This window comes from Ipomoea nil, unplaced genomic scaffold, assembly GCF_001879475.1.
Source record: "Ipomoea nil cultivar Tokyo-kokei standard unplaced genomic scaffold, Asagao_1.1 scaffold3401, whole genome shotgun sequence".
In the NCBI taxonomy this organism is placed as follows: Eukaryota; Viridiplantae; Streptophyta; class Magnoliopsida; order Solanales; family Convolvulaceae; genus Ipomoea; species Ipomoea nil.
In genome coordinates, this window is record NW_017619829.1 from 344883 (window position 1) to 365000 (window position 20118).

The window sequence follows — 20118 nt, forward strand, 5'->3', positions numbered from 1 at the left end:
GGAAACCATAAAAGCACGTCATACGCCACACTTTACCACTAACACGAACTTCCACATCTATATGATTTTTGGAGAAGCTCAAAAGACTAGCAGTATTATTCTTCTTCCATAACGATGCCAAACCACCACTCAGACCTGCATTATCATCATAGAATAATCCTTTGAAACCAAGTTTGATACGGAGACGTTCAGCATGCATCCTTTCAACCATAGTTTCCATCAAGAACACAATCTCGGGCTTCTTTCGGACCACCATGTCCACCACCTCGCGAACTGTACGTGGATTTCCGAAGCCACGACAGTTCCAACTTAGAGTACTCATGATGATGGGCGGGTCTGGGAACTAGAACCTGCCATAAACAAGTTTTTTGAATTCTCTGTCATCATAACATCCTGCTCACCATCACCCGCACGCGTGCATTCCCCATCACCTTCCCGCCTCCTCTTCATCGCCGCCACCACAACCGGCTCGGGCCCCCACTGGCTAGGATCCAAACACGCCGCAACGTCGGCGGACAGACCCCCCTGGCAGTCCAGAAGCCACGGTCGCCGCCGGTTGTACCGGTTTCCCGTCCTTATCCAAAACCCACGGCGCACCCACCTTTCGCCGGTCCCCTCATCTACCCGGCTCACATATCATCAGTGTAGGGTATTGATCTACCGTTAGAGCCAAGTCCCGGGCCTTGAAACAGTACATATGCAAATATCCAAGCATACCACAGAAAAAGCAAAAATTATGTAACCTCTCATACCTAAAATTCTCCCAGCAAGTCGTCTTATCTCGTTTCATAAACTTCATACGGCGCTTTAGCGGTTTCGCAACAGGAATCGAAACCCTAATGCGATAGAAAGTCTTCCATGGTGCATCAGCAAACCTGTCGTCAATCTTAACGAAATTCCCCATAAAATTTCCAACTTGCTCCAAGATCACATCAGAGGTATATCCAAGAGGGAGCTCATGAACTTGCACCCACATATCAACAGCATCAAGAGGTACCGTAACCAGAGTATGATTCTCAAAAGACCACAGTCCACCCTCAAGGACATGTTGCATATCAGTTTCATGATAGAAAACGAACAAGAACAAGCCTTGTTGAATCTCAGACACTTGCACGCCCTTTACCGGTTGCCACACTAAAGCCATAACCTGACTCATAAACTCGAGCTTAATGATCTTCGTTGTCAGGAATTGTCCGACTAGCCTCCACGTCTCCTCCACTGCCGCAGCTTCCTCGACGTCAACACCCCCGACCGGTGCGAACACCACGCCCTCCTCCTCGAGGACTATATCTGCCCATCGTCTTGTCAATCCATCGACCGCACCACTTCGCGCCGGAGCTTCCATAACCAGAGAGTATAGAAACACGGCGTTACACCGTAGGGAAGGTTCGGACAGCAACGTGAAAACCTCGGCGCTCCAAGGATGAAGGAGAAAAACCCTAGCGGAAACCCTAGGGAGAGATCTTTTGAGAACAAAACATCTTCAATAGACATTACAATATAGAGTAAGATAAAAAGACAAATAAGAAATACAAAAAAAGAAATACAGAGAGAATTATCAATCTTTTATTATACATTATTCAACCCAATATATACACTCAGAGTTTCAGTAAAACTATAATACTATGATGAAGATGTATTATTATAATATAATAATATCTTAATAATGTCCACATATATTTATTTATAACATCCCCTTGGACATTATTATATCATACTTATATCTCATTAAAAATCTTACTAGAAGAAACTAATGGGAAAACCTAGTTGAGAAAAATAATACATTATATATGTGTGTTCATATGTTGCATTAGCTGTCTCATTAAAAAATCTTTAATTAAGAAAATTATATGCAAACTCAATCAAAGAAAAAAGAGTACAGTTGTTGGTCTGATCCAATCTTCAAGATTAATTCATGTAAATGTCACTCTACTCAAATATAATAATCTTTACCGTCTACAATTTCTATTATAAAAACATAAGTGTAAAAAAAGATTTTGTGAACAAATTTGTTAGAGTGTCACTCAAGCGAACATTCTGTATAATAATCTCATGACTCTTTTGGAGCTTATGAAAGTTGAATTTTGACATGTTGAATTTTGACATTTGTGAAGCGTTTATTACTTGACATTATAGGGATCAAATAAAATAGCCAATACCCAAGTAGCCCATCAAAATCATATATTAGTTTCTAACATAAATGTCAAAATCTTTGTACCTCAAAAATATCGGAGGATATGTTAAACATTATTCTAATATTTTATTGTAGGAGCACTAAATATTACTAGCAACTTTATCCATGTATGATATATATTCATATAAAACGTGTCAAAGGCATTTTTCAAGATAGATTTACTGGTGTAAAAAATTCATTCAAGAGATACTCTCGGTTTGTAGGTTGAGATAATAATGATTTTTCAAGTCTTTCATTTAAAACTCAAGAATGTGCTAATATCAACAAAGAATGTACAAAAAAGATATTATCATAGTATAATACTTTTAGTAATGTTGAAATATATTTGTTATTATTTATTTACAACAGGTTGGACCAGAACACTCCTATCCACATTTTAAAAATCATTTTACTGAAGTTACTAAAAAATTTAAAGAGAAATATTTACCATCCTTACAAAAACCACAATCATTTTATTGGAGTTCTGCTCTATAATGTAAATATTTTTGAGTTTTTTTTTTTTTGTTTATTTATTTATTTATTTTTTTGCTTTTATTACTTTAAATTCAAAATTAAAAGAGCGTTTTCGTTTTCGAAAAATAAATAGCGGAAAGGTGCAGGGTTCCTGTGACGGGACTTGCTTTCTTATCTACATATCTGCTTTGATTTAATTGCCCATCTAAAAGAGACAAGGAAAAAAGAAGGCCAAGTATTTATCATATTCATTCTTCTTCTCCACCTCAAAATCCATCAAATACATTACTTAATCCACCAACTTTTTCTTTCGGATAACGCTCACTCTACTCTGAATCGGAATCCATGTTTCCCATTGCCTTCAACCCTCTAGGTCTCTGAAATATACACATAATAATAAAATCGTTAAAACAAAAAACTTTTAACATAAATTGGTCCCAAAAATCAAATTTAAAGTTGATACCAAATTGTGTGACTTCAGATAATCCACCACAAATTTAATCATAAAAAGTCTCGCGATATAGATATCCTAAAAGTTCAAAAACTTAATTGGATACATTATATTGTTTTAGTACCTTCTTGGAGACCTTTTTCTCTCTTACTTCATACCGCTCGAGGGAAAGATCGCATAGCCATGCTCCAGGACTAATTAACTACAACATTTATATTTTAAAAAAAATTCAATTCAACTTAAACAAAAATATAGGGACATAAATGAAAAAGACAGTATTAAAAAAAGGGGTTAAAGACAGTTTCTTTTATAACTCTCAACTAATTAATAAAAAGAAAACAAAATAACGTAGCCAATAATTATGTACACTCGGCTCACCTACACTAGAAAAATTAAAAAGAAAATATTATTTTTACTAATTTTTTTTTCTTCCCACCAAAACGATAATATCGCTTTAATAAGTCCAACCTCTAGCTAACGCGTGTCTACCTATGTCACACGCTGTCCTCCTAACAGGAAAAGGCCAAATTCCTCCGTCTTATATATAATTATATATAATTATTATAATTATAATTAACCCACTGCTCTCTCTGCACCAACCATCCTAATTTACCTCTATTATTGTCGGTCTATTATTAGTGTAAGGTCCTATGGTAAAACAATTTTCAAGAACCCACTGCCCTCATCACGGCAAATTATATTGTGGTCTATTTTGTTAAATATATTAGTCATATTATTTAGTTTTTTTATTTTGTTTATTAATATTGAAGTCTCATCTTTGTGCTTCAATATGCTTTATTAGCATTTAAAAAAACCACAAAAAGTAATATTGCTTCTTAGTAAATAATATTTATTTTAGATGAAATAAGTATTTATAGACCGTATAAAAGTAATGCTTCCCAACTATTTCATGATTCTCCATTATCATATGAGATCAATTTGATACCAAATAGATATGATGTATCCCTATCAAAACAAAAATTAAAAGAAAAAAAATTCCTGTAAAAATTCTAATGTGCATTTAGACTTGCAAGTTGCAACGGATTCTCTAGATTACTCCTTAGTAATTAATTAATTAATTAATTAATTAATTATACGGAGTAACAAATAGCGTGAGAATCAGTGAATATCATTAAAAAGTGATTAAATTAAAACTAATAATTAAAATGAATAAATAAATAAGAAGAAGATAAGAAGTTACATTGAGAGTACGCTGGATGAATTTGGCTCGTTTTTTGGGTCGCTGAGGAAGCTTGGATCCTTTGATGGCCATGAAATCCTCCTCTTTCTCCTTATTGGTAAGCGCGATAACGAACTTAGGCGGCCAAACCGCCGGAATTGCATCACTGCCGGAGGAGGACCCTCCTTTCTTGCTCTCATGGGCCGTTTCCGATGAAACCGACCCACCAGCGCCGCCGTGGTGGTGGTGGTGATCATTATTATTGTGACTCGCCCTGGTATGATTGTTATTATGCGCACCACCACCACCGCCTCTCTTATCGTGCGCACCTCCTTTATCAGGAGTAGCCAAATTCCTCAGCCCGTTGCTCCGTTCTCTCATAGCAACCGAACTCTCAGAATTCCTAAAAGGAGAAGAAACAGAAACCCAATATATTAGTCATCTCAGATTACTACTTTAAACAAACATAAATAATTAAATAATACAATTTCTTTATTAAAAAAATGCGATTCAAATTACCAAATTAAGCCTTAGATCGCAGGGAAGAAATTAAGAAAATGGATTGTGGTGACGAATAGAAAGTGTATCTGCGAGTGTGACTGAGATCTGAATCCAAACGTGTCCAGCAGAGGAGGAAAAAAAGGTAATATAGTACACAGAGAGAAGAAAGAGGGGTTGGGAGGAGAGGGAGCCGTCGGATTTAGATTCTAGGAGGAAGGGGGTACGTGGCAAGAGATTAAGGAGGGCATAAATCCAGGAAAGGGGAAGGGGGGTCCCACAGTTTCCAACGTTGATATGACGACTTATTATAACTCAGCTTCACATGTGATGCTGTGTAATGTAACCACCGCAACATCACCCGACCCCTCTCTCTCTCCCACTATACGGATGGGAATAAAGTTAATGATGACTCTTAAGGCACATAAAACAAATGAATTAATAATTAATAATAAAATATGGGGTGGAGAGGAGCTTTCAATCACGCGAATACTGCCACTTGATGTGTTTGTTGGACACTAAAATAGTAAATTCACACATTTTTTTTTATTCTTTTCTTTCCAATTTCTTCTGCTACTTTTCCTTTTTGCTTTTAAGGGAAGAAGAATTGGGTCGGGTGTCATTCATACCCCCAATAAAAAAAAACAAAACAAAGTCCAAAGTCTAATTCTATAAAAAAAATATATATATAAATAATTTATTTGGCAGCCGGATATAATTATATAAAGCAAATAGCATTTTTTTTTTTCGAAAAGAAAGTGATAATTTTCCTGTGGAGTAATCTTATCTTTTATCTTAGAGGAGCGTGGGCCATTGATTTCAGGCATCAATACGGGTGGACGGCAATACCACCGATAGCGATGGTTTTAATTAACGTAAAAAAGAAACAACATAATTTTGCAATAAAAGCTCCCTTATTTACTCCCAATGACCCATATTAGTTAGATTAGAAAAATGATATTTCATCTCCCCACCCACAGTAACACCCTCTCCAAAAATCATTTCCTCTTTATTATAGTCTTAATAAAAGTTAAAAAGTTAAAATCCAATTGTATAATTGTAATGTCAACAGTGAATATATGACCAAATCGAAGTGCTATAAACCAAGAAGCCTAACCATAATTTAAAATTATGGCACAGTAGTATAGTCGCAAGTTTTTGTAAGATTATCTGCTATAATATATATATTAGAGTCTTACATTAAAGGGTGTAAGTTGACTAGTCTTACTAAGTAGTTTGGTTGAACTAAATAACTAAAGTTGTTAATTAATCAGTGTGTAAGTTGACTAGTCTTACTAAGTAGTTTGGTTGAACTAAATAACTAAAGTTGTTAATTAATCAGTGTGTAAGTTGACTAGTCTTACTAAGTAGTTTAGTTGAACTAAATAACTAAAGTTGTTAATTAATCAGTCCTAAAAAAATACATATACATCATCTAGAGGAGTTTTGAGTCAAGTGTGTGCTACGAAACAAAAGATATATCTAACAATTTTCACTCAGAAATTATTTTAAATCACTCCAAACCAATTAACGTGGTCCAAGTGGTAACATGCGCCACTTGACAAACTCACAACTACAACAAAATTGTCAAAACCTAATCAACAGCTCCGGGGAATTTAGCACAAGGCCAATCTTATCTTAAATCGGATTATTATGGAAAACTAACAATTGGGAATAAAAACTTTCCAATTAATAAGTCCAGTTTTTTACGGCATCATTACTCATTCTCTGCCCTACTTAACATAAAACTTTCTTCTCCAATTCCAAGAACTCCACACCTCAATCTGACTGAACATTTAGGGGACGTTTGGTTCAGGTTATATTACATAACCAAGGGAATGTGACATTCCAAAACTCACATTCCTATGTTTGGTTCATATTATCTCAGGGAATCTAACATTCCCCAGGAATGTCACATTCCCTCCACATAGGATTTTGAAGGGAATGTGATTCCCTTCAATTTTTAAGGTTATGTAAGATAACCTTGGGTATGTTAGTTTCACACACACACACACACACACACACACACACACATATATATATATATATATATATATATATATATATATATATATATATATATATAATTATTTTTGTAATTATATATTTTTTATTTTTATTATGTTAGGTTAGCATATAAAATAATTTTGTTTCAAGTTCAATATTTTAAAATCATGTAATTATATATGATACCGTTATTTATTTATTTTAATTTTTAAAAATATTAAAATATATGAAAATATGTTAAGGATATTATAGTGTGTGAATAAAAGATAACCCTGAACCAAACATGACTATATTACATACCCCAATTTTAATCAAACACAGGAATCTAACATTCCCAGTAATCTAACATTCCCAGCAATCTAACATTCCCTAAGGTAATCTGACATTCCGTGAAACAAACGACCCCTTAGGAGAATATAAATCACGGTAACCAGGTCGAACATTTAAGAGAATATAAATCACAGTAACCAAGCCATTACTGAGGGTTGAAACCTTAACTCTCTTCCCCAAATACTGCCTACTTAACATAAAACTCTATACTTATAAGTCGCACCTATTTGCTGAAAAAAATAATAATTTCTTTTAAAGTTTCACGAGTTATATTATATACTATCGCACCTATTTGCTGAAAAAAATAATAATTTCTTTTAAAGTTTCACGAGTTATATTATATACTATACCGTATGATCCCATGCAATCGAAGACCTTTAATCGTCAGACACTCAAAACTCCACACCCCAAAAAAAAAAGTTAGACCGACTCAATTGCAAACATCCTTTATTCCCTCACTATTTCCGTCAGGTCTAACTTCCCGGCCGACACACTCGCCGGAACACATTATGTAAACCGGGACGTGATCATCACGCGTTAAAAATGCAAAAGGAAACACAGAAAAGGAGAAGGAAAAAAACAAAAAATTACCTGAGAATACGATGAGACGGAGAAGCCGCGCGTTGACGGAGGTTCAAATAGCCGTTACTGACGCCGGTATTGTTACCGTGCTGCTGTTGATGGTACGAGGAGTCCCTATTCGGGTCGGATCTACCAACGCGGCGATCCGCCCGACCGGAAGTCCTCTGAGCCGGCGCCGAACCGGACGGTTCACTGAGATCATCGTGTTCGGCACGCGCGCTGCCGGAATTCTTGTTGTGGACCTTCATGCACCGCAACCTCTTCCGGTTCCCCCACTGCAAAACGAAATCAGACGACGTCGTATTAGACGTTGACCTGGTTTCACTCCGGTGATGATTCGATGACCTCAACAGCAATCCATCTCTGTAATTCTTCTCCATCTGCCGCCTATATACACCCTGTTACAGTAAATAATTTAACCGTGGTTAGCTTTTACGGCATTTCCAATTTAACCACGGTTAAAATTAAATCAAAACCAAAGGCACATCAAAAAAAATGTCTGGAAATTTCATAAACCCAAAAAACCACCTTTTCTTCTACGAACACAAAGATTGGGTAAATGGGGGAAAGAAATCTTGTATGTTCATCGGATAGGTTACACGATTGCCGGTATAATTTTCTGTCAAAGAGATCTTAAGGTCAACAACCAGTGAATGCCATGGGAATTGGTTAAGTAATGAAATCGATGATTTCTCTTCAGAGATAAGGACATTCTGTCATCAGAAAAGATAAATTTTTTTCTTTTGAAAATTGTGAATTCACGATATCTGTAAGAAAGAGAATTCAATGGTGTTTCTCCGCCGGAATCATGGAGAGCGAAAACCGATGGTGTTTCTTCGCCGGAAACTCTAGGAATTACTTACGGTTTAAAGATCCAACTAAGAATTAGGAGCGGAAGGATTTACCGGAAAATCAAGCGACAGAGGATCGACGAGAAGGGAAAGATGAAGATGGTGAAGAAAAATGAAGCGATTTTAAATAGCTCGCATTACCTGAAACCTTCAGCTTTGCAAAAAGCTAAAAATTATGTTCTTTCCAGAGTTCAATCAGCAATTCAGACGTAACTATGAGAACAGGAAATCCTGTCAAAATCTCGAAACGCCGTATTCCTCAATCTACAAAAAAAACAAACCGTTTCAGATCATCACATAAAGTGAGAAACGCAGAGGATATCGCTGAGAATTCCAAATTTCACAAAGAGCTGTAGTTCATACCTGTATTATTACAGAACCATCAGCTTGCAAGGGGATTTCTCCTGGGATTCACAGCCAAACAACCTGGAGCCACAACAGAATTACGATTGCTTCACTTTTCAAACTTTGCTAGTGGAGATTCTTCAGTAGAATGGCGACATTTCCGAGCTTCAATAACCGAAGTTGCTAGGCAATTCCGATCTTCCAATCGGGAATCTGATCTCAGAACTTCCGATAAACTTGTATATCTCACCCGGATTTATCAGAATGCACCTGAAAAACCAAAAAAAACACAGAGGAACTCAAGTCAATTACGTAGCTCAATCGCAAGAAAAAACTGAAAACAATAATAATAATAATAAATCCAGCGATAGGCAAGATTGCAAACCTTACAGACTCAATTCGTGAGGTAACCTCCGGAATCGGCCGAGGAATCTGAACCCAAATCCACGTCAATATCAGCTCAAATCCTTTTCCAATTGTATCTGTAGATCAAAAATCAAACGACGACCAAGTGAATTTCAGCATTTCAACAAAGTTTCAACCAAAAGATATCAAAACCCGCATTCGATTACAGACTTTCCCTTGACGATTTTGATCGTTTTCTGTAATTGAAGGAAAATCGAAACATTGTTTTCAGTTTTCTCATAGAGAATCAGAAGACAATCACTCACCAAAAAATTTCCAGGAAATTAATCTCTTCTTTGAATTTTCCGAAGAAGTGAAGGAGGAAGACGGAGACTTTATAAAAAGAACAGCACAGAACAGAACAGCTTCTTCTTCTTCTTCTTCCTCTTTCGTCCTCTATTATATACACAACGAAAATTATCTCTACGCCGTTCGCGTACAGAAACGCCGTTTACACGTGTGGCCGTTAGATTGTGATCTGACGGCCTAGGGCATCCTCGTTTGAACCGTGGAACGAATTCCGTTGCGGGGTCGCTGTGGAAGGCTTGGCCCGTGCATGTTGATTGACGGCGTTAACGGAATCTTTGCACGGCGAGTAAAATAATAAATAAATCTTCATATTTTAATCATGGACCTTTCTCGCTAACCGGTGCAATGGCGCTTAGCGTTATTTGTCTAGCCTTGGGATTTGGTTAGTTAACCAGGGTTAGATTTATTTTAACTTGGGCTGCCTATAGGTGCATTATTATTCACATTTTAAAATATTCAAATTTCGATTTCTTTTCTATCTTTCGTTTTGATTTTTATTTTATTTTATAATTTGTACTAATAATTGAATCATCTGATCCAGAGAAAAACAAAACTAATTTTGACCGGACCAAACATGTCAAATTATATTGTGGACCATGATTCACGTTACAATATGGATTATTAATAAATTTTTATTTTTCAAGTGGATAATGCAATTGGTCCCCTAAGTAAAAAAAAAAAAACTTCATTCAAGTCCCTTAAATTGGTAAAATTATTCAATTAAGTTCAATTTGACTTGTTTATCAAGTTAAATCGATGCGGTGTTGACACATGTCCTTCTTATTTAAAATTTTAAAAGAAAATGTTTTTTATTTATTAAAAATTTAAAAATATTTATTATAAATTAATTAATTAAATAATAATAATAATAATAATTTAAAAAAAAAAAAAAAAAAAAAAACAGTCACCGCTTGTCTGCGCCGGACAGCCGGTGGTTGTCTTCTTCACGGACAGTCGTGGCTGTCCGGTAGGACGGCCACGACCGTCTTCTAGATCTGGAATGAGGGCTATGGCTTTGGTCGCCGCCCTCATTCCAGTCCCCTCTGTCTGCTATCGTCTAACCACTGCCGCCAGCAGACACACCAAGGAAAAGACACCAGCGTTAACGGAAACCAGCTCCACCACCATCGGAGGACCAGCCGGTGTCGGAATTGCTGCTGCTTCGTCGCCCTTGCTCACGCCGAAAAAAAGTCTAACCGCCATCAAGCTTCGCCGGGAAGGAGTTGTTGCTGCTGACCGCCGCAGCTACCTCGCTGGAAAGAAACAGAGGTCGCCATCTACTGCTCGCCAATTTACTGCTGTCCGGCCGCTGCTCTGCTCGTCGGAGGGAAGTCTCGCTAGAGTTCGTCAAGCTGCCTTGCGAGAGGGAGAGGGAAGTGTCGGCTGTGGTTGTTTTTTTTTTTTTTTTTTTTTTTAATTTTTATATTTATTTATTTATTTATAATAAATATTTTTTTTAAATTTTTAATAAATAAAAAATATTTGTTTTAAAAAATAAAATAAGAAGGACACGTGTCAACACCACATCGATTTAACCTGATAAACAGGTCAAATTGGACTTAATTGAACAATTTTACCGGTTTAGGGGACTTGAATTAAGCTTTTTTCACTTCTGTGACCCAATTGCACTATCCACTTGACTTAGGGGGCCAATTTGACACTTTTTCCAAAATTTTATTATTTAAAAGCACATCAAATAATGAATTTTCAGTATACGAATAATGAACCATCAAAAAATGAAAATTAATATTTAGTATAGTAAATATGTACCTTATGATACTTATCCACCTTATACAAATCATTATTCAATGTATCACGGTCCACAAAGTTATGTAAACCATAAATAAAATGTATATTTTTAATATACTAAATATACATTAATTGTGTACTGAATATACATTATTTGAAAGTATATTATTTAAATAATGAAGATACATTATTTTGTATACTTAAAAATGACGTGAATCAAGAAAGCTCCAAGAACAACGAAGATGGTTTATCACATTATGGAGACGGTGACGGAATCCCTATCCGAAACGTCCTCACCGGCGCCCGGCTGTGACCCATCGGTCGCCTGAGGACCACGACATACTCGTTCGTAGCTCCAAGAAGACGAAGCGAGGGATATCTCCTCCTGAGGACAGCTTACCCCTCCGTTGATGGAGATTGTCCAAGAAACTCCCTTAACGACAAAAATGATAGCCCCTAAGGCTGATCCTTGGAAACTACCTCCTCTGCAACTCAACCAGCCTTGGCCTGGAAGGGCGAACAAACAGAAACCAGAGGATGAACCTGAACCCGTTTCTAACGATGATGAAATGGACGAGGACAAATCTGAAGCTGACTGCCCCAATATCTCGGTCACTAAGCAGGAGAAAGAAAGGCTTAGGCGGCTATGTCGTCGTTCCCTTATCATTAGACTGCTTGGAAGGAAGGTAAGCTACACATACATTCTTCAACGTTTACAGAAAATGTGGAAACTAGAGGCACATTTCGAGCTTATTGTGTTAGATCACGATTATTTTCTGGCTAAGGTCGATGCACTGCAAGATTATGATTTCGCCAAATTTGAAGGACCATAGATGATATTGGATCATTACCTAGTCGTCCAAGAATGGGCGCTGAACTTCGATCTATTGAATGACAAGATTGAAAAAGTCCTAGTCTGGGTTCGATTTCCTTCACTACCTATCGAATACTTTAATGAAGAGTTCTTAATGAAGATTGGGAACAAATTTGGCCGCCCCATTAAAGTGGACAATGCTACAAGCCTCGTTTCTAAAGGGAAATTTGCACGGGTGTGCATTGAAGTAGCGTTGAGCAGGATCCAACCAAACCGACATACCTGCCCGACTCGAGAATCGACACGGCCTTGTTTGTCTTAGACTGAACCCGAATGTTATTATCCAATCCGATTGCTTGAAATAGGCAGGTAATAGAAATCGGGTTGGGGGCATTTAGTCTACTATATATATTGATGTTAAGCGGAAAACCCTAGCTTATCTCTCATTTGCGTAGTATTGAGTCTCGAGTCTTCCAGAGAATTCTCGTTCTCTCTTTGCTCTTTGGCTCTTTACTCTCTGGTTTTAAACTTTGCGACTCTTCTCTCATCTCTCAGTTTCACTGTCTTAGACTCTGAAACTCAGTCTCTCAGATTATTCTCTCGTTCTTTCTTCTGCCCTTCTATGAGTTCTCTCTTAGAGTCTCAGAACTAGAGTCTCCGGTGGAAGCCCTAGTCCCTGAATCCGTGAATCCGGTGGAAGCCCTAGTCTCCGGTGACCTGTGGACTCTGGTGACCTGTGGATTGCAGTTTGCTGGTTAGGAATCGAAGCCCTTTGTGCTCAGGGATTATTTTTTAGAAGCGAAGTAAATGTTAAACCGTAATTTACTTTTTCGTTATTCTGTGATAGTATGATATACTGATATTGATATATTTTCTAATTTTTCTCAGTGTTATCTTTTGTGTTTTTTCTGAGAATACTAGGGTTTTTATATTGATATACTAGGGATTTTTATTATATTCTGAAAGTTCTAGTTTGCATGTCCCTTGACTCAGTTGACTATGTTTTTGAGATATTATACCCATGTGTTCTAGTAAGGTATTTTCCAGTTTGCATGTCCCTGAATCCTTGATTAACTGAGTTGGTGGTAATGTGGAGTGTGGAAGCCCCTTATTTGTGTTATAGTATGCTGATTATATGCAACTGTGCATGTTTATCCATATAAATTGCCCCTGATTTTGCGGAAGTCCTAGCCCCTAAGTTTGAAATCCATATAAATGATGAGCATTATAAAGTAGATGTTTGCCTACTTTGCTTGAATGCCTGATTATGGATTTCTTTGTATTTTGTAATGTTCAAGTGTGAAAATGTGCAAGTTTATGGATATGCGACCCTTAATTTTTGGAATCTGCCAATTTGCATACATGATGAAATGTGCAATTAACAGAACTATGTTTATGAATGATGACATGCCCTAGTTTCTGGAAGTCTGATTCCTAATACAGTAAAACTTTCCTACTATACGTTATAGATGGAAAGTGTTGATGTGTATGGAAGTCAACCTCCCTCACAAAATGTGGAACATGAGAACATGATCTAGAATAAAAAGTTGTAGAGAGAAATACATCTCAGCAACCATTGCCTCCATCTGTTCCTAAAAAGAGAAAAGATGTTGAAACCAGATCTCCTGTGTGGGATCACTTCGAAAAAGTAAAAACCAATGAGGGCATTGCCATCAAAGCCAAGTGCTTATATTGTGTAAAGTTATTTGCATGTGAGTCTAAGAAACATGGGGCTTCTTCTTTGAGAAATCACATATTAAGTTGCCTAAAGAATCCTCACCCTAAGGATACTAGACAATCTCTTCTCACATTCTCTCCTGCCCTTAGTTCTACTTTAACTGAGTTAGAAGGTGCTGAAGGGGTTTAGGATATTTGATCAAGATCTGATTAGGAGATGTATTTTTCTCTTAATCAGATCTTGGGGTTTTGGATACAACCTCCCTCTTGGGGTTCTTCTGCTGTAAGGTGTAAAAATTTGCATATGCGATGCATTGCTCACATCCTTAATTTGGTGGTAGGTATATGGAAACTCCCATGCTAAGCTCCAAAAATTTAGAGACCTTGCTGACTGAATTGGGGTGGAAGCAAGAAACTCATTGGTTCTTGATGTTCCTACAAGGTGGAACTCAACATATATGATGTTTCATACTGCTTTGCTCTATCAAAAAGTTTTTGAAGTTTATGAAGATCATGACCCTTCTTTTTTAGTTCTGATTTGGGTGGGAGTGGGAATTTACCAGATTTCATGGATTGGGAAACAATAGCTGGATTGGTGAAAATTTTGAAATCATTTTATGATATGTCTGTTAGGATATCTGGTTCTTTGTATGTAACTTCAAATACATTCTTCTCTGAAGTTTCTGATTAATGTTGCATATTAAATGATCTAGTGGGAGCTGAATCTGTATCTGTTAAACTTATGGGAAAGAATATGAGGACTAAGTTTGATAAATACTCGGGTGATCCAGACAAGATGAATTTTTTAATCTTTTATGGAAATATCTTGGACCCTAGGGAAAAAATTGAATACATGCCATATCAGTTTAATCAATTATATGGTGATTTAGTTGGCAAGTCCTTTCTTTAGAAGGCTATGAATGAATGGCTAAAGGCCTTATGGTTGAGCGGTATAATTGTAGCCTCTTAAATGAGAGATTTTAGGTTCGAACCCTAGTGTAAGGCAATGACTCTTTATTGGTTTTTGATGCATTTACGAGTAAGATTGACCAATAAACCTCTTTGTTGAGGCACAGACAAGATTGGCCGAAAAGAAAACATAGATGAAGTTGATAAAGGCAAAGTATTAATTGATGCTTACATTTTTAAGTTTTAGATTGTAATGTCTTATTTTTCTTGTAGAGTTGTGCACTGGAAATGGATTTGGTATTGGAGTTGGTTGTTCTTTGCTTGCAATACCTGTAAAGTTATTTCTATTTCACGTTCATTTATTTGTTTCAATTAATAATGTGCTTGTGTTGTTTAAATTGTATGCCTCACTGACTGTTTCACTATGAGCTGATGGAACTATCAACTATGGACTATGGTGCCTCCTTTTGTGACTTCTGTCCTTCATGATCAGTTGATGACTCCCTGGCTGGAAAGTTTGATGCTTTCAGTGGCTAATAACTGCCTTAGGTATGAGGTATCAGTGTATCACTGGATCAATAGGACTGTAAGTATGGTAGTATGCAAATTCCAATCAGTAAGACTGGTGTCTGGTATATCTCTCTGACTCTCTTTTATGTTTGTTTGTTTCTAGTAATAGTGCAATGATGATGCTTTCACCCTGTTCTCTGAAATCTGGGATTCAGAGATTGGGTTTGGTTTGTTGCCATGAACTGTGGTCAATCCATAACTCCTGGACAATTTGCCCCGATCCTAACATGATATGTAAAAATAAGCATTCCTAATCACTTTGTCCCAATCCTAACTTTTTATTATTATTTATTATATATCATTTGGCTTTTGGAAAGTTTACTGAACTTTTATAAGTTGGAATTTCTTCAGGAAGAGGATTAGTTAAATAGCTTATTAGCTTATTAGGAATTAGGACACTTAGGCAGTTCATAGTTGTATAGCTGATTGGCTTCACAAGTTCATATTCTGACATTCTGGTTCTGAACTTCTGGACTTAATGATTAATGCTTATGGACTTATGACTGAAATGTGAATTGTGTTTTTGTGTAATTAAGCTGTAATTATGTATTTCTACTTTGTAATTTTGTATAATTGTTGTCTGAGTGTCTATTGATTACTGATTTAGTGATTTTGAATTTTTGATGTATGCTAGTATGCTACTAAGCCTAGTAGTCTACTATGGTCTATGCAGAAATTGTGATTTCAATGTTTTTTTAATATTTTGTAATTTCAGTTAAGTGTTTAACTACAAAAATTAAAAAATTTGCATTTTAATTTTTTTTTTGTTAAATTCCGATTTATCCAACGGAAAAACAAATACAAATATCCAGTGGTTTTCCATTTAATTTCAAACGGATTCGGGTTACAAAATCAAAATCGAAATCCGATCAGTTATGCCTTCCGACCACTCGATCCGTCCGAATCCTTCCGCTGCACAACCCAACATTGAAGTGGACATTACGAAGCCATTAGTTTCGAAATTCATGCTACGACATAAAATTAGACCGGTGGAATATGAAGGCATCCACCTTGTACAACAATGACCGAGCAGCTAACCAGTCCTTTCCACCCTCAATCTTGCGCTGGAGATCCTTTATTTCTTTAGCTAGTTCTGCGATCTCCTAGATTTGGTTTTCCTGACTGCGAGCGGGCTTCTCGCCACTACTATCGACCATCCCTTCCAGAGAACCAATCTTAGTACGTTCTTCTGCCTATGGTTCTCAAGTATAGAGGGTAGCTGCCATTCGTCAGCACATACCCCTTGGCCCATGAGGAACGGTTTCCGATCCGAACCGACCCCATTCTTCACAACAACCTGACCTAAGCTCAAGCATGGATCCGCGGCTAATTATGTATGTTGTAACACGACCCAACCTTGGGGCCTCAACCCGATACCCCGATTAGATAACCTTTTTCGCCCAGGAACAAGAATCGCGAAGCGACATTGTAACCGATCACATATCACCTAAGGACTGTCGGACATCTCAAGGTATGTGGACCAATCTATGTGGCTGAGCCCACCGAATGCATGCAGAACATGGGCAGGCATGCCAAGGGGCATCATGTGCTCCCACCTCACTCCTATAAATACCGCATTAGATGCTTAGAGTGGGGACTTTTGGATCTTCACCTAACCAATATTAGCCCGAGAACCTCAAACATATGGTTTCTTATTCCCGAGCTCACATACTATACCCTACATTAATTTAATCGTATATCAACTCCTATTTACCACATCATGATCCAAACAAGCAAAAAAATATGCAAAACAAGGACAATTAAACTGGAAAACAAATAACATTGTCGTTTGCCACGCCATTGGAAACCAAACACGTGCAAAAACCATAATACCGCGACATATTTAGCACCATAGCTCCCCACAGAATGCAGAACAACACCAATTGCTTTCAAAAATCAAAATAAGGAAATACGCCAAATTCGCAACCGCCTTCTTCTTAAATACATATGCATGTAAAACACAAATAAAATTACAAAAACACCCCACAACCCCATCGCCACGCGTCCAAGAACAAATTACCAATGAATAACTTAGAATTGTTAGATTGCAAGGATCGAACGATATAGAATCAACCGCACGGGAGAACATGAACGCATTTGAACACACACACACACACACACACACACACACACACCACACACACACACACACACACACACACACACACACACACACCACACACACACACACACACACACCACACACACACACATACACACATATATATATATATATATATATATATATATATATATATATATATATATATATATATATATATATATATATATATATATATATATATATATATATATATATATATGGGAGGGCTTAGGTAAAAACACCATATTTTGTAAAAAGTGTGGACACATCCACACCCTCAATCTTGAGAAATCAAAGGTTAAATTATTATTGGTGAAAATTACACTTTTGGTCCTATGATTATGAGGTTTTGTTAATTTGAATACTTCACTTTAAAATCTAACAGTTTAGTCCCGTAACTATGCAATTTTTAACACATTTGGTCCTCTCGGCCAAATCACCGACCAAATGTTGCCGGAAAAACATAAACCTTTTTAAATTATTTAGTCATAGGGGCAAAACGGTCATTTCATGATTTTCTTCTCCCTTCTCCTCCCTTCTTCCTTCTTCTTCTTCCTTCTTGTAGCGACGGCCGGACTGAGAAATAACTCCATTAACACTAATTATTTATGGACAGGGCTTAAAAGAACTCAAAGATCCAACCCTCCAACCACTGTCGAACAATGGGAATAGGAATACTAACGCACCATTAGATAATGAGACAGTTTTTCATGTCAAGAAGAATATCAATGATTTATTGCCAGTAGAAGTAAAAGAGCAACGACTAAGTAACTTGTTGCAGTCAATAATCGTGGGGGGACGTGATGCTGCCATGTCACTTATCAAAATGATTCCAACCTCAATACTTTGGGGTTATTTTGCTTAGCGGCGGGGGTTAAGTTTTGTCATTAGTTTACATTTCACAAGCGTTATCTAATCCTTGCACTTTCTTATTCTAACTCACAGTCTCCGTTTGGGTTGAATTCCACTTCTGGCCGTCGCTGCAAGAAAGAAGGAGGACGAAAAAGAAGGGAGAAGAAGAGTATGAAATGACCTTTTTACCCTCATGACTAAATAATTTAAAAAGGTTTATGTTTCTCCGGTAACATTTGACCTGCGATGTGGCCAGGGGATCAAATCTGTTAAAAATTGCATAGTTACGGGACTAAACTATTAGTTTTTAAAGTCAAGTACTCAAATTAACAAGATCCCTATAGTCACAGAACCAAAAGTGTAATTTTCTCTTATTATCATTACTAAACTTTCAAGTTTGCAATAACTATAAAATAAACCTCGCACTTACAAATTATCAATACTTATAAAATTGACCCCCTATTTTTGTTACTAAAATCTTCAATCATTGATGAAACCTAATGGACGGTTGCGAGACGTCCTCACTTTTTGCAAGAGGACCATGTTCTCATTTGATTTTGACCCATATTAACGTTGAACATTAAAATCTTAGTTATATTGAAATATTTTTAAATTGGTCCTATTTTATGTGTATGGTTCGATTAACGAGGCTTGATTTAAGTTATTTTTAATTAAATTTTTTATAATATTAGGTTTAGAATTAATATACGAAATTTATGTATTTAGAAACTACATGTAAAGTACTATTAAATATTTAAAAAAATCAATTTTTTAAATAAGTAAAAATACTAAAAAAAAATAAGCAAAAAAAAAAGTTGATCTGCCTTAGGAAAAGTAAACAAGAGAAGTAATATGAGATAGAGGGAGTCGTATATAAATATTTTAAAAAATTCATAATTTTAAAATTCATATTATATTAAAAGTGCAGTTGATAATTTAGGTAATAATTATGGTTTGATTAATAATTGTTAAAGTAAATAATTGAAGAATATAAGAAAAGATATGATGGATGCATGTGCATCATAATAATAATGGGAACAGACATGAGTTACAACTGTAAAATTATTTTTGTCCAAATAATTATATACTTATATTATACGTGGTAATATATAAAGAAAAAGTAACGAGATAACGGACATAAATGAAGGGTACCAATCTTCATTCTTAATTATTAGTTGTTACTTGTTTTTCACGTGCATTGCGCGAATAGGATAATGCCCAATGATTATTTTTAAATAAGTACTTCAAAGTATATCAATGCAAGACTATATAAGAGAATATGTAATTGAATGTTGAATTTGTTTATATAAATCAGTAATTCAAAGTATATAAATGCAAGGTTATATATGAGAAATTGATTATAATTGTCACTAAAATAAATGTTTGCAACTTTATAATAACACTAGTCTAAAAATGATAGTCTAAATAAATAGTACTGTTAGTTTAAATTTCTCTAAGTCTTCTTAATTATCTTTCGGGTTACATTGTCATTATCTTCATCTTCAATACTTGTCATCTTCTTTTTTATTCGTAGTGTGTCATGTGCAATTGGGTTACTGGTGGTAGCATAGAGGGGAGCGTCATGCAATGAGATTATGGTGTGGTAAGTTTTAGATTTGTCTGGCTGTGTATATGACTGAGATCTTAGTTATACTATGAACTATTTATCTTGCAAACGTCTGTTAATATTTGGCCGTGGTAGTTTTTTCCCATATATGTTTCATGTGTTGTGAGATGTATGTCATAGATTATCATGTGAAAGTATTGAACAAAATATTAATATTATTATATTTGTATAAAATACTTGGTAAATAAATATATAACATATTTTATATTAT

At 36.1% G+C, this 20118-nt stretch overlaps 1 protein-coding gene across 3 annotated transcripts; it reads right to left on the reverse strand.

Moving 5' to 3' along the window:
• Nucleotides 1-2818: 2818 nt before the first annotated feature.
• LOC109171295 (filaggrin-2-like) lies at nt 2819-9675 on the reverse strand. 3 transcript variants are annotated; one of them, XM_019320369.1, is made up of 8 exons: nt 9563-9674; nt 9303-9373; nt 8910-9161; nt 8688-8810; nt 7705-8093; nt 4300-4681; nt 3223-3300; nt 2819-3024 (listed from the first exon to the last, which is right to left on the reverse strand). In XM_019320369.1, the coding sequence occupies exons 5-8, from the start codon at nt 8073-8075 to the stop codon at nt 2974-2976; spliced, it is 882 nt and encodes a 293-aa protein (XP_019175914.1). In that variant the 5' UTR covers nt 8076-8093; nt 8688-8810; nt 8910-9161; nt 9303-9373; nt 9563-9674; the 3' UTR covers nt 2819-2973. The 3 variants fall into 3 exon arrangements, with proteins under 3 accessions (XP_019175914.1, XP_019175912.1, XP_019175913.1); XM_019320367.1 differs by lacking the exon at nt 2819-3024 and adding an exon at nt 3031-3175 and having other exon boundaries at nt 3210-3300; nt 9563-9675; XM_019320368.1 differs by lacking the exon at nt 2819-3024 and adding an exon at nt 3031-3175 and having other exon boundaries at nt 3210-3300; nt 7705-8101; nt 9563-9675.
• Nucleotides 9676-20118: the final 10443 nt, after the last annotated feature.

Excerpts from the sequence above, each read along its gene's own strand:
- LOC109171295 (XM_019320367.1), bottom strand. The coding sequence starts at position 8,075 with ATGGAGAAGAATTACAGAGATGGATTGCTGTTGAGGTCATCGAATCAT. Across the intron at positions 4,682-7,704 it reads CCGTCTCATCGTATTCTCAG|GAATTCTGAGAGTTCGGTTG; the intron begins GTAATTTTTTGT and ends TTCTCCTTTTAG. Across the intron at positions 3,301-4,299 it reads TCATCCAGCGTACTCTCAAT|TTAATTAGTCCTGGAGCATG; the intron begins GTAACTTCTTAT and ends TAAATGTTGTAG.